This window comes from Adiantum capillus-veneris, chromosome 6 (genome assembly GCF_014529385.1).
Source record: "Adiantum capillus-veneris isolate H3 chromosome 6, ASM1452938v2, whole genome shotgun sequence".
Classification (NCBI taxonomy): domain Eukaryota; kingdom Viridiplantae; phylum Streptophyta; class Polypodiopsida; order Polypodiales; family Pteridaceae; genus Adiantum; species Adiantum capillus-veneris.
This window is the reverse complement of record NC_140936.1, coordinates 60,820,853-60,835,364: the sequence shown is the minus strand read 5'-3', so window position 1 is coordinate 60,835,364 and position 14,512 is coordinate 60,820,853. Positions and strand designations below refer to the sequence as shown.

The window sequence follows — 14,512 nt, the reverse complement described above, 5'->3', positions numbered from 1 at the left end:
ATTAAATAAGTACCCAAAACGTTGAAAAAGGAAGTCATTAGGTCTTTAAACGAAGGGACCATCTACAAACTAAACAAAGACAATTACAAGAAGAAGTCAAATGAACGTTACACGAAGGACCGAGTTACGATGTAAAAACATTCTAAATCAAAGAAAGTCTAATGGTCTTAAAAATGATCCATCTTTTTGTTTTCAACCAAAGAGGACACATGTCCATCATCAACAAGTTCTACATCAATGGTTCACAAATTGCACCTTTTCTTTTCCCAAAGAGTTGGTCTGACGCTAAAAGGCGTCGGCCCCTCAACCTACTGGTTGGGGATTCAAATCCCTCATTGGGGCCCCTCTAGAGGGACACCTTGTGCTCACTTGGTGTTCACGTTACTAGGAATCTTGCCCTTGAACACTTGATTGCATCCTCCTTCTAGGGTGGGTCACTGGGGAGGAGGTTCCTAGTTGGTTGCTACGAGTTCTCTCTGCCGTTCCTAGCACGCTGTGCATCAATTAGGTGGCCATGGTGATGCCTACGCGTGGCCCGACCATGTTTCATGGCTAATATTTGGAAGGGATAAGTGTGTTATTATTTTCTCTACCATAACCTGTTGGCCTTGTGCAGGCCCAAAAAAAAGAAAGAGAACATGTCCTTAGATTTTCATATAATTTTAGATTTTAGATGATAGAAAAGGATTCCTTTAATTGAAATTTTGAAACAAGAGGCTTCACTGGGCACAGAGAGAAACAGTGTGCGTCGACATGGCGACCATCATGCAGAAGATCAAAGACATCGAAGATGAGGTTAGATCTAAGTGAAGTAGATATTGCGGTTTCCGTTTTGCTTGGCATATTTACGTAGTGACTGTATTCGAGCTCACTGCTCACAAATTTCCCAGGCAGGTTATTATCCTGCTCTTGAAGAATGAAATCAGCTAGCGGAAACAGAAAAAGCTAACTGCTTTTACGTCTATGTAGTCCACGAGGTTGGCAGCTGTAAAATGCCGTACTTTTTGTCTGCTCACCTTGAACATAGGAATTTGGAGAAATGAGAAGGAAGTCTGGAACCTCCTCCTACTTTGTTTCTATAGCTGACATAAGTAATGCACATACGACATCGGTAAAAAGAATTATATTTAGAACCTCATGCCCTAGCAGCTTTTGTGGTTGGAATGCAGATGTTCTGTCATGCCAGTGATTCTGATTGTATCTACGCTCTTCCCAGCTTAAGCATCCTACAAGTTGTGGAGAGTAGGCACAAGCTTTGTCCCGATACCTGTCTGGCTCTCACTCAACCAATGCTTGCAACAAGCCTTCCAAAACATTCGTAATGTAATCAAGAAGGTAGTGCGTGCCAATGGAAAATACAACTGGAACATACTTTTAGCACTTAAATACCTGAAAAGAGAACTTCACACTTTGGACAAGACATGGAGTGGCAGAGTCTCACTCCCAAATGCATTGGTCCCTAACTAGGCGCCCCTTTTGGTATTTCTCTTTTACTGCTCTTCACGGTTACAACTGTAGTCTGTCGGGGAGAGCCACTCGCCAAAACGTAGAATGAGAATAACTCTTCCAAGGCACTCTTTAAAAGACCCTTGGTGTGCTTTTATAGAGTTAAATCCCACACCTTTTAATAACCCAAAAAGTTAAAAGTTAACTGCTTTCTAAACTAAGAGTCAATGGCTGCACGGCAGCCCGTGTGCTCCGCGCAAAATGTGGCACAGTTTTTGCTATAAATCAGGGGCATGTACGGCCAGATCTTGATCCGCCTTTTCAGTGCTAGTTCAGGTCGACCCTCTCTTCTACTCTCTGTAGGTTATGGTACGGTCATGCCACATCGTCCAATTGTGATCTGCTTCGAGTTTTGGAACGCTCTTGCATAAATGGATTGTACAAGCATTTTGACAGATGTGTCTGGATGTGTCAGGTGCAGCAAAATTGAAATGGTGAAGATCTAGTTTTTACACCTCCACAAATCTTTACTTCTTTCCTTGCGTTAGTGATTGCTGTAGCATGAATGATTGTTCCTTCTACTTTTCCACAGAGAGAGAGAGAGAGAGAGAGAGAGAGAGAGATGCCCGTTGTGGTCTCAACTAGCCCTCTCAACACCTGATGTGAGAGGAATGAAGGGCTAAAAACGCAAATCTCGACGATGCCGATGAGGGACAACAATGGGAGCACTCGATGCGGTGAGGGAATGACGGAGGAGAAGCTGAATAGGCAACTGAAGTACTGGACCACAATGGGGAGCTCGCGAACGTAGATCCAAGCCATTTTTCGATGATGGAAAGGGTTGAAAATTGAAAATGCTGAGGTTGATCTTTTGGAGGAGCAAGCACTAAGGTTGAAAACCACAAATGTTGACTGATCTGGACCAAAAAGTAATGTCACATGACACATCCAACCCTATGTGTCCGTGGACAAGCTACAACACGACAAGGGTTTAGTCAGTCCAGTTAGTCTAGATTAGAAGTGTTCTGGCACTTTTGTGAGTCTGTTCGCAGATCAGTGTAGATGCATATCCTCTGGTTGCACACAACATGATCATAAGCATTCCCATCAGAATCCTTCAGGGGAATTTTCCAGTGCATTTATCCTATTTTTCCTATTTTTGACATTTTTCACTTATTATTTTTAAGTGACTTTTGTTGGAAAGTAGGTAGGGCAAATTGAATAAGTCTGAATAAAAGCAAACCTAGTCTAGCACTAATTGGCAGAAGAGGCAGCAGGAGCACCATTGCTCAACAGGCAACTTCTCAGCAAGAACCCTTGGTGGCGTTTTCTCCTCCAAGCAAAGACTCCCACAGCCCTAGCGTTTTTCCTCCAAGCATCATCGCCAGGATAACCTCAGCCTTGGCGTTTTCCTTAGCAAGCATCATCGCCATGATCCCCCATTGCTAGCGTTTCCATCAGCAAGAAGTACCCTCACCATAGCCTATCAGCCCTAGCTTTCCAGAACCCCAAATCGCCCCCATCCCATGGTGTTTCTCAGCAGATAAGCACCAGCAAATCTCAGCCTTTGACAAGCCTAAGAACCAACAGAAATTTAGCAATAAAGACCAGCAAAACTAGCGTTTTCCATAGCGTTTTCAGCAGTAGCAGAATTCAGCCATCAGCGTTTTTGGACAGCAGTACAAGAACAACAGATTTCAGCCCTTGAGTCGGTCTTGTCATCCCCGTCGTCGACATGGACCTAGCCTAGATTTCCATCAGTCACATGCATCCACTTTGTACCAGTTTGTGCAATCAATAGTAGACCACTCTCGCCGACGAGAGTGGGGCCTTCGGAGGAGGGTTTTACGCTCTGGTGTCGTATTCTCTTCTCTCTCTATCTCTCAGTCTCATACCCTTTCACGCACAGTGTCCATTCACTTTGTTTATGATTATTCCACTCCCTCATTAAGAACGGAAGGCTCTCCCTTCCATAAGAACGAAAAGGAACCTCGAGCATAGTTCGGAGCACTCATCTTGAGCAAAGTTCAAACATTCATTCCGCTGCACCTTACAAGTAATGTCCAGCGGAAGTGATTGATGGTGAATGCTCAGGATGAGTGCCCATTGCATACACAAGGTTCCTTTGTTGAATGAGAGAGTTCCTTTTACTTCATGAGAGATGTGCAAAGACTAGAGAGAGGACAATGTGAGAGAGAGAGAGAGAGAGAGAGAGAGAGAGAGAGAGAGAGAGAGAGAGAGAAGACTAACACCAGATCGGGTCCCAAATCCCCCTCCAATGCCCCCCCCCCCCCCCCCCCCCCCCCCCCTCTCTATCACTAGAGAGGTATATGCTTAAAATTGCACAAATGTTGATACAATGGTCCTACATGGTGAGATATTGATGGGATGTTGCAGTAGGTGCTTGGAATCGCTTGGATCTGCAAGGCTAGGGATGTTGATTGGGATCTGCAACTGCAGTGAGGATATGGGCTGAACTGCTATCGCCGATGTCGGCGATGGGGGCTGAAAACTGAAAAATGCTGGTGGATCTTAGGTTGATAATGCTAGGGCTGATTTAGTACCGCGGGTGGATGGTGCAAAAATGCCATGGGTGTTGAGGTATTGTGGGTACTGGTGCTGGTATTGAGGGAACTGACTTATGATTGAGAAATGATCCCTCTGATGACTTATACAGGAAATTAAAGTTGGCTCGAGCAGTGCCAAATTGAACCCCACGACCTTCTAAAATGCTGCTATAATGTCACTTATTAATAAGTTGATGAATTACTAATAAGAGGTACTTCGTTTGCAGTTATTACCTAGGATGGACACTAATGCAATCGTATGGGAACACTCTATGCTCATGTGCAATCAGAGGGTATGCAACTAAACTAAAGTGCCTGCACATGCATGTCCTGCATACAGGCTCAGAAGAAGGGTGCCAAAGCACTCCCTAGGCTGTCCTAAACCCTAGAAGTAGGAGTTAGTGCTTGTCAACATGCACATAGGGTTAGATGTGAAGGTGATGTCACAAACTGATGACGTGGCATGTCCAACTTATGGACCTTTGCCGAGGGGCCTAGGTGCACATCAAAAAATAACGCGTCAATCGGATTCTCGAGTGGGCAGATGTTCGATAGTTTCACCAAGAAACTTAGCCGAAGACAACTTTATTAATAGATAATTTTAATGATTTATTTTTATAACTTTGTCTTCAACTTTTGCCCTACCTAAGTTCTAAAAAGTTCATAAGCAGTATTTTCACCTATAAAGGGAGCAGCACAACTAGCGTTTTCCAGCAGATGAGCCAGCGCTAGCAACAAGCCCAACGCTTTTGCACAGATCAGCCCTTGGCGTTTTGGATCTCCATCGTGAGCCCATCCGCTCTGGATCAGCCCTGCAGCCTAATGTTTTCAGTTTTGAGCACCTTTTCTCGCCGGAAGTGCCTTGAATGTTAACCCTAACCTCCTTGCTGCAGCCTGGACCTTCGTCAGCCCATTGAGCCTCTTCTTGGCCATTCCCTTGTCGCGCGAGTGCTCCCATTGCTGTCCATTATCGACTCTGTCATCATCTGCGTTTTCAGCCTTGCTTTGCCCGATAGATCTACTGCATTTTACGTGCCGGATCTACGTTTTTGCAGCCAGCTTTCAGCCCTTGTTTTCTCTCACATCGGAAGCACAAATCAGCCTTAGACCTTCCCCTTGGTGGCCATCAGCAACCCCTCATTGAGAAGGATCCAAAGGTGCATCAAATCAGCCCCGGAGATGCCTCTGTAACTCTTCATCTTGAAGAGTTACCTACCGAGGAGACATTTCCCAATAGAGTTAGTAGAGTCTGTACTTGAGGTTGGCATGCGTGTACATTCCATTTACGCAATCAAAAGCAAATACCACATCGGAAACGGTGTGGGGGGCCCTTGAAAGGGTTGGTTGGAAACCCATCGGGTATCATTCTCCTTTTCTCCCTCCGCATATCTCTACCTCTCTCTATCATTTAGGGCTTAAGAAAAGGTAGGTTTGCTTTATCCAAAACTTGCTCAAATCAAATTTGGTCGTCTCAAATTTTTGCGAGGAGGATTTGAGGCCAATTCAAATTTCAAAATTTTTAGTTGAAAAGTTTAATGTTATGTAGAATTCTCCTTCTCAAATATGGTTTTCACCTTTTCATAAGGGGGTGAAAAGAATCCAAAGCCGGCTTTGTAAAATCATTTTTCGAGCCCTGCTCTCATTCCCTCACTTTAGGAACCATTTCTCATACTAAGTAGCAATCATTAACGCAAGGAAAGAAGTAAAAATTTGTGAAGTGTGAAGTCTAGATCTTGTCACCATTTCAATTCTGCTGCACGTGACATTAGTATCAGAGCTTTGTGATTTTGCACTAATCCGCTAGCCTTTAAAAAAAATTCTCTGGAGTGTTTGTGTGTTGTAGCGTTTCGCCCAAGGTAGCTTCTCTCACTTAGGGAGCTGGAGGCCTACCATTGCGTGTAGGATGTGCTCCTTGAGCGTAGGAAATTCAAACACTGTATACCTGAGGTTACAATTGTGGTACGCCTGCGAGAGAGTAGTTGACTTGGTGCGCGTGCTCAAGCACCTCAAAATAAAGAAATCCTAGCATGGATATTTGCTGTCATAAATTCTTCGACATGACATATCGCATCATTGAGGACATGCATTGGAAGCATGAAGATGCTGATTGCGAGTATTAGGATTTGTTAGCGGCCTATGATCGATAAAGGAAGGCGCCATCCATATCAGTGCCTCTTTTCGGTATTTCTTTATGTATTAAAATCAATGTCAGAGTATAAAGAGCGGTTAGGGTTTCACTCAGACTCTGCGTCCAGATGCTCTGAGAAGTGAGGCCCTCACTGCATATTTAAATGTTACAAGGGATGCCCAAAAGCAGAGCCCCAAAAGCTTGAAAGCAAAAGCAGATTCTCTCTCTCTCTCTCTCTCAATGAGAGTAAAATAAAGCATATTCTCTCTTTATCTCTCTTCCAATTTCCTTGCAAAGCCAAAAAACAAGGATTTGCGTTGCTAATTTTTTTTTCCATTTCCATCTCAGCGATTTCCGAAAATTAGGGTTTTTGACAGAAATTAGGGTTTGCAGGAATTTTAGGGTTTTTGGCAAAAATTAGGGTTTCTGCTGTCGGTAGCCACGTCATCACTTTGTGACATCAGCCTATTAGCTTTGGAGTCTTAGCATTGTTTGCACAACCATCTCTCCCATCTGCTCAGAGAATTCCATCATTCCAGAAGAGGCATTGCATTGTCATTGATCTGTACACATTTTTGGTAGCACATTGGGTCCACACCATCTGCATCTTAGCCGATAGCCATCAATCTGGAGCCAAACGGTTCCAATCCGAGGCAACCACTGCGGGAGTTCGTAGGCATTGTGAGCCTACATTGGCAGCCACATCTGTTGTAGAGACGAGGATTCATCTAGATCATATGGCAATCTAATCGAGGCCCCAAGAGGAGTCTCTATTCTTTAGGAGTTACTTTGCGGTTTCATGAGATATCATACAGAGGACTTGCTATGACATATCCATCTTTATCTCCCATTCGGCGTTGCTCTTGCCAATCGTAGGGGCAACATAGGCTAGTCGGTAATCTTTGTGTACATCGGCGTTTGCATATCAAGCCATTCGCTCTACGAGCATTTGTCTAGTTTGCAGGTTGGTTCGCATTATCCAAGTTGGGGTAGCAAAGGCTGGCCGGTAACCAACAAGGGTTGATCCAAGAGGCAATCCATTGGTTGCGAGTAGATATATCATTGTCTTTTGGACATTTCTACATCACGCGAGGGAGCCTCTCTCTCAAAAGTAGCCATGGAGGACATCATCAAGATGTCATTCCTTCGAGATCATCTTATGACCTGTATGAAGTTTGATACCCGTACCTCACCTTTAGCAGGAGAGGATGTGCACATGGATTTGTGCACCACGTGGATATCTATTCCTTCAAGATCATCTTATGGCGTGGATGGAGTTCGATACCCGCACTCACCTTTAGTAGAAGGGGATGTCATGTGCACATGGCTCTTTTGGACATTTCCACATCACCCGAGGGAGCCTCTCTCAAAAGTAGCCATGGAGGATATCATCTAGATGGCCATTCCTTCAAGATCATCTTATGGCCTCCATGGAGCTCAATACTTGTACCTCACCTTTAGCAGGATGGGATGTCACGTGTTAGGTGCAGCGGAAGAGAATAAGGATTTTGCTCGGATCTAGTACTCCGCACACAAACACAAGGGTTTCTTTACTTCACTTGAAAGAGCTGAATCGAACTGAAAGAAAGAGAGAGACAAGAGAGAGAAAAGAGATGACACAGGGATGTCGGGTCCCAACCCTCAAGGGTCCCCTTGCTCTGTTTCAAGAGCAAGTACCTTCTTTATTCTTGCGCAAATGCTACTACAATGATGGTGATGCTAATGGGTACTATGCTACTAATGCTAATGGGTACTGAAGGTACTGATGGTCTATGTCGATGACGATGATGTCAACGATGGACTATGTTGACGACGGGTACTGCTCGTCTATGTCGAAGACGATGATGTCGAAGACAAGTACTGCTGGTCTATGCCGAAGACAATGATGCCGACGACGAGTACCGTTGGTCTATGTCAAAGACGATGTCGACGACAAGGTACTGATGGAGTTTATGTTGACGACGAGGTACTGATGGAGTCTTATGTCGATGATGATGTTGACGACGACGATGATGGTGACTGTGACGATGGTGTCGTCATCAAGTCTTAGATTTGAGATGACGATGACGATGTCAACGACGACGGCGTCATGTAATAGACTTGGACACTCCAAGTCAAGAATCAATCACGACAGCCCGAGAAATTGACAACCTCTTGTAGCCTCTACGCTCTAGTCGAGTCAGCTTCGTCCCATGGTTTAACAAATTAATCGTGGTTCTCGCTAATACTGCAATAAGATAGGATGGTGAGGTTAGACATGCGTCCCACATTTGGCACCGCTGTCGGGGATCAAAGAGACCTAAATTAGGGAAAAACACGAGCGTCTTGTGTAGTTGTCCATTAACTTCCTCTAGGTTCACCTAGAGCAAAACTTTCTTTTTAGAAACCGCATAGTTTAAGATTGTCGTCTTTTGCTATGTAGAGGTAGCTTGGAAGTAATCGTACTTGCTGAGTGCCTTTAGGACGGTAGGAGTGTAGATTTAGATTAGGATTTGGAGAATGATTGATAGACGAGACAAGTCTTAAGATCAAGACTCTGAAAAACATAAAAAACACAAGAAAACGAGTGTTTGTGGGCACTTTCTACAACCCCATTGCATGAGAATCTAGGAGTAGGGTAAATAGGATCCGAGGTGGATTTCAGAACATTGCTCTCTCTGAAAGAATAAAGTGTGAGTTGTTATTGGAAGTTGCAGAATTTCAGGTCTACGGCTAGAAATAGCTTGAAAAGACTCGAATCCACTCAATCCGACTGAAGAGTAAGCCTAAGAGTTTTCTGAACCCGTGGGTAAGCTCAAAGACACTTCAAACAGTAAGCTGTAATTTTCTGTTTTGGATCGTTTTGAGCGGAGCAAACACGTGTCTTAGGAACTCACGCACGCAATGGGATAGTTCCCCTATGGTTTGGACGAGTATTCACGTGAGAACTCTCCATTTTTGCAATTTTTCGCGATGGAACTGTGCGTACTTGTGGGGGATTAGCAATTAGCTACTCTGGTTCTTGTTCAGAAGGCTCTTGCCTTGGCAAACACGCATAAAACCCACAAAGCTATACATGGTCATCTGAGTAGCCTAGCTAGTGGGGCATTACCATATGTGTAGAGGGGAGAGAGAGATGCACGAGAGCAAATTATTGGGCTACACGAGACAAGGGAAGGATACAAGCTTTCATTAAAGCTTTAAACTATACATGATCATCTGAGTAGCCCAACTAGTGGGGCATTATTATATGTGCAGAGGGAAGAGAGAGATGCACAAGAGCAAATCATCGCGCTACATGAGACGAGGGAAGAAGGCAAGCTTTCCATTAAAGCTTCAAACCTGAAAATCCACTCACAAAGCTGAAAATGCAGCCTCTTAGAATCGCATTGGGTGTCTTCTCTTGGGATGAGGCTTTTGGATAAGTGTGTTGGCGTGCAGCTTGCTCTCCTACTGCCATCTATCCATTTTGCCCAATTTTCTAGTACCCACCAACTTATGAAGTCCTACCGAGGGGCATAAAAGACTTTAATGGAGCCTAGCCACTTCTTTACTAGTCAGATTCCAGTGCAGATCGGCCCGACCATTTCGTGGCTGCTTGGCCTTGACTCCTGCAGGTAAAACTCTCAGCCAACGGCCGTTTCACGCTGGCCATGCAATATTCGGGCATTTGTGATTTCAAAACGAGGGTCCCAAAAATTATCTATGAATCAAGGGAAGAAAACCAACAATTAAAGTTAGTGTTTGTCTTGTGACAAATAACTCCAGTCTACAAACCTCTACAACACTTTTTCTCTTCGAAACAACTTGAATGACTGGAAGAGAGAGAGAGAAAGAATCCACGCGAGACGCATGGAGTGGCGGAGTTGCACTCCCAAACGGCAGTGGCCCCAAAGATTGACGCCCCTTTTGGTATTTCTTTACAAGTGCTCCATAAAGGTAAACTCCCTTAGGGTCCAACTCTCCAAAGACTCTGCGTCCAGATGCCCCAAAAGAGTGCCCCTCAGGAGATTTATAAGCAGTTGAAGGGATGCCCTAGCCTCAAAAGCTCTAGTCAAACAACACTAAGTACCAAAAGCATTTGCTTGATTTATGGTTTAGGCCCCTCGGCCAAGGTTCTGTAAGCTGGTTTGTAAAAATCCTGACCCACTTGTCTCTTAGGCCTTGCGGACAGTCTTCAGTAAGTTGGTAGATCTTCTTCTTCTTCTGTTATTGCTAGGGTTTACGCACCTCAGCGCCGGGCAGGGATTTGCAAAACTCAATCGAGTTAGCTCAAAAATCCAAGGGTCATTCTGAGGGTTGTTGTGAGAAGCAATAAGAGATTGGCATGGACCACCTTTCTAGGGAGAGAGTCTATGATTGGCCAAACAACGCAGTGATCAGATGCGTGTATGACCTCAATGCAGAAACCCTAATCCTAAAACCCGTCACAAAAAGCCAAACCTCTAACATTATAGGCTAGTTTTATGATACGTCAATAAAATATCCTCTCTCTCTCTCTCTCTCTCTCTCTCTCTCTCTCTCTCTCTCTCTCTCTCTCGCAGCATAATTGATTTATTGTGATTGCTCTCTAGCTCTCTTATGCGATGGCCAAAAAGCACATGCCTGTGCTTGTAGTTGCAAGATCACAGGGAGGGGGAGGAGGGGGGTTGGGGCTGATTTTCTTGTGTGGGCGGCTTTTGTGGGTGCTCCCTTTGTTTTTGAGATGGGTGCGCGCACCGCACACCTATCAAAAGCAATGGTTATAAGAGAGTCATTAGGTAGGCACTTCCGAGATACACGGAGTTTGATCCTTGTTGCACGAAGGCTGAGGACCTATCTTTACAAGAGGACTTGAGGATCCTGCCATCCAGCTGTACTCAGACTCAATCAATAGACAAACACCCAACTTGGGCCCCTGACAGCGGCAGTCTACCAACGATTCTTTTGTGCAGGAGCATCCCAGTCCACCATCTTCTCCATCTCCCTTTGCTCTCATGTTCAGTTCAGTTTGTTGCTAAAGTTGATTCAAGTGTTGCAGATTCTGGTATTTTCTGACCGCTTGTCCAAAGTGGTTACAATGTAAAGATTATGTGACAAACATGTGCCGTGTCTGTTGTGTTTCTCATGTGGTTGTTTTATCAGGCATGAAACATATGAAATCGCAAAATGCACCTTCACAACACAAAATGTACCTTGACTGCTCGCATTGCACAGCTGCACATATATGGTTTTGAGCCAATAATGAAGGAAACATTCGCAAGTTTGGATTTAGTTTATTGGAATTTGATTTCCTGGTCAATCAAATGAAAACTTGTCTATGCTGCTCTTTTTTCTCGATGCAGATGGCAAGGACTCAGAAAAATAAAGCCACAGCTCATCATCTGGGTCTTCTAAAGGTGAAAGCAAATTGACCTATTTATAGCGACATTTGGTCTTCACAAATTTTCGCTTCTCAGAGGCATGAGGCGTTTTTGGTGGCTGCTTCCAGGCAAAACTCGCTAAATTACGCAGAGAAATTTTGGCACCCCCATCAAAGGGTGGCGGTGGAGGTGCAGGAGAGGGATTTGATGTGACCAAGAGCGGAGATTCAAGGGTCGGTCTAGTTGGTTTTCCATCAGTGGGAAAATCAACCTTATTAAACAAACTTACAGGAACTTTTTCTGAGGTATCATATAGCAAGGAAGAAGTTATTTGCTGCTTGTATTTTAGAGATACAGCTTACATTCAACTTCCTGCTAGGTTTAGATCATCCTGAGATGGTTGTGAGTAGCTGTATCTGGACAAAAAAATTGAAGTTTGACAAAAATTGAGGGACACACAATTTTTGGTGTCAGAAATGCAAATGGTCTTCTATCTTTTGCTTGCTTCTGCCTGCTGCCCCCCGACCACAGGACCACATTTTGTTACTTTGTACTTTTGTCCTTTCCCGATAGATGGGGCTTACACACTTGTATGTTTGATTTTTCTCTTAGGCCGACTTCGGTCTCTAATAGACATAAAAATGTCTTTCTTTCTTGCTTTTCTTTCTGGTTCTTTCGTGATATGCTTGTTTGCTTCAATTTTCTTTTAATCTCTGTCCTCTTTCTTATGCATCAGTGTTGGGATATTTAAAACTAGTTGTCCTATGCAGGTTGCTTCTTATGAGTTCACAACTTTGACATGCATTCCTGGAGTAATCAATTACCGAGGTGCAAAGCTACAGGTTCATGCCTCCCTTCCCTTCTCTTGCCCCCTCTCTCTCACACACACATACATAAAGCGTGAGTACACACACAATTTTTTTGGCCAAGCAAGGAATTGGGATTGTAACAAACTTGGACACCCCAAGTCTAGATTTTGTCGTGACATAGCAGAGATTCATTTAAAAACAATTCACAATTCAAGAGAGAGTCGACACGGCCCAGCGTAGTTCCGTGCCAAGAGAGATTGGCCCCAAAGACTGGTGCCCCTTTGGGTATTTCTTTTAGATTAATCTGTGAGCAAAGTACAACTTCCCACGGATGCTCGCTCTTAGACTTTGTGTCCAGATGCTCCGAGAAGTGAGCCCCCTTGGGTCACTTATAAAGATTACAAGGGGCGCTAAAAGTAGAGCCCCAAAAGCATGAAACTCAAAAGCAATTGAGTCCCAAAATCTGCCAGTAAACTACCGAGCGCAAAAAGCGAAATTTTCCGTACAGTTCTGCCATGTCAGCGTGAAAACCGGGATTTCTTGTATAGTCTGCCACGTCAGCAGCTGTCAGCACAAAACACGAAAATCCGTACTGTCTGCCACGTCAGCATGCCAGCACAAATTTCGGAATTTCCGTACATCACTGTAACAAACTAAGTCTAGATTCTGTCGCGACACAGCAAAGATTCACTTCAAAACAATTCTCAATTCAAGAGAGAGTTGACACGGCCCGGCGTAGTTCCTGTGGGGGAGCAGGAGAGAGAGCCCACTTGCTACTCTATGCAATGAGAGTGAAGGAGAAGAGGAGAGTGGCGCAGAAGAAGCACACGCAGAGAAAAAATACGTGAGAGAGAGAACACGTAGAAGTTTGGGAAAAGTCACGATAGATACATTTTGGGCTTGACCTTTGAGTATATGAGTAAGTGACTAGGGGGCCATTCACTTGGGCCCCCTCACTTATAAGTCTTTTAACTTATAAGTTAATAAGTACAAGGCACTTAGGCCTTTATTCCCTAACAACCTCCTACCTAAAGGCAATGTACCTTGGGAGAACAAAGAATCAGCTAACTATGATACATCAGCTGATCATGCACTTACTCATCCAACACCCATCATCTGACGGCAATATGCAAACCGCTCTGCTGGAAGACTCTTGGTCAAAAGATCTGCAGGATTGTCATCTGTGTGCACCTTGACAAGTGTAATGCTCTTGTCATCAAGCACACTCCTGATAAAATGATACTTCACCTCTATGTGCTTTGTCTTGGCATGAAAAACAGGATTCCTTGCAAGCATAATAGCACTCTGACTATCACAATGTAGCACAGGAACCGGTGACTTAATGCCAAGCTCTTCTACCAAACGCATGAGCCACAAAGCTTCTTTGCATGCCTCAGTGGCAGCCACATACTCAGCCTCAGTGGTAGACAAAGCAACACATTTTTGTAGTCTAGAAATCCAAGAAACTGCACCTCCTGTGAATGTAAACACATATCCAGAGGTAGACTTCCTGCAATCTGGATGTCCAGCAAAATCTGCATCTGTAAAGCCATGCACAGATGTTTCACTCTTCCCAAAACAAATGCACAAGTCTTTAGTGCCTTTCAAGTATCTCAAGATACACTTCACTGCTTCCCAATGCTTTTTGCCAGGATTGCTCATGTACCTGCTTACCACTCCCACCGCAAATGCAATGTCCGGACGTGTAGCAACCATAGCATACATCAAACTGCCAACGGCTGATGCATAAGGAATCTTGGCCATTTCAGCCCGCATATCATCTATGTTTGGGCAGTCATGTGCAGTCAGTTTTACATATGGAGGCAGCGGAGTACCAAGTGCCTTTCCCCCATCCATATGAAAACGATGTAGCACCTTATTAACATAATCTCGTTGAGATAGATACAGACGCCTGTTGGGTCTATCTCGAGAGATACGCATGCCCAAAATATGATTAGCATCACCAAGATCCTTCATGTCAAAGCGATTCTTTAGGCTTTGCTGTAATGCATCCAACTCCGTGACATTTTTACCCGCAATAAGCATGTCATCAACATACAAAATCAGCAATAGAAGAGATCCATCACTTGCCGTTTTGATATACAAACAGTGATTAGAATTACTTCTTTTGTATGCTTGAGACCTCATGAATGTATCAAACTTGTGATACCATGCACGGGGAGACTGTTTCAAACCATACAAGCTCTTCAAGAGTCGACATACTTTCTTCTCTTGCCCCTT

General features: G+C 44.2%; 1 protein-coding gene across 1 annotated transcript in view; it reads left to right on the top strand.

Annotated features, from left to right (window-relative positions):
* The first annotated feature begins 657 nt into the window (after positions 1 to 657).
* LOC147455587 (GTP-binding protein-like protein) overlaps positions 658 to 14,512 on the top strand; it is a 67,565-nt gene continuing 53,710 nt past the window's right edge. The window contains exons 1-4 of the mRNA XM_086514334.1: positions 658 to 795; positions 11,445 to 11,498; positions 11,591 to 11,767; positions 12,233 to 12,304. Of these exons, the coding sequence (XP_086370460.1) occupies positions 754 to 795; positions 11,445 to 11,498; positions 11,591 to 11,767; positions 12,233 to 12,304 (345 nt within the window). The 5' untranslated portion in view covers positions 658 to 753. The remainder of the gene's footprint in view (positions 796 to 11,444; positions 11,499 to 11,590; positions 11,768 to 12,232; positions 12,305 to 14,512) is intronic.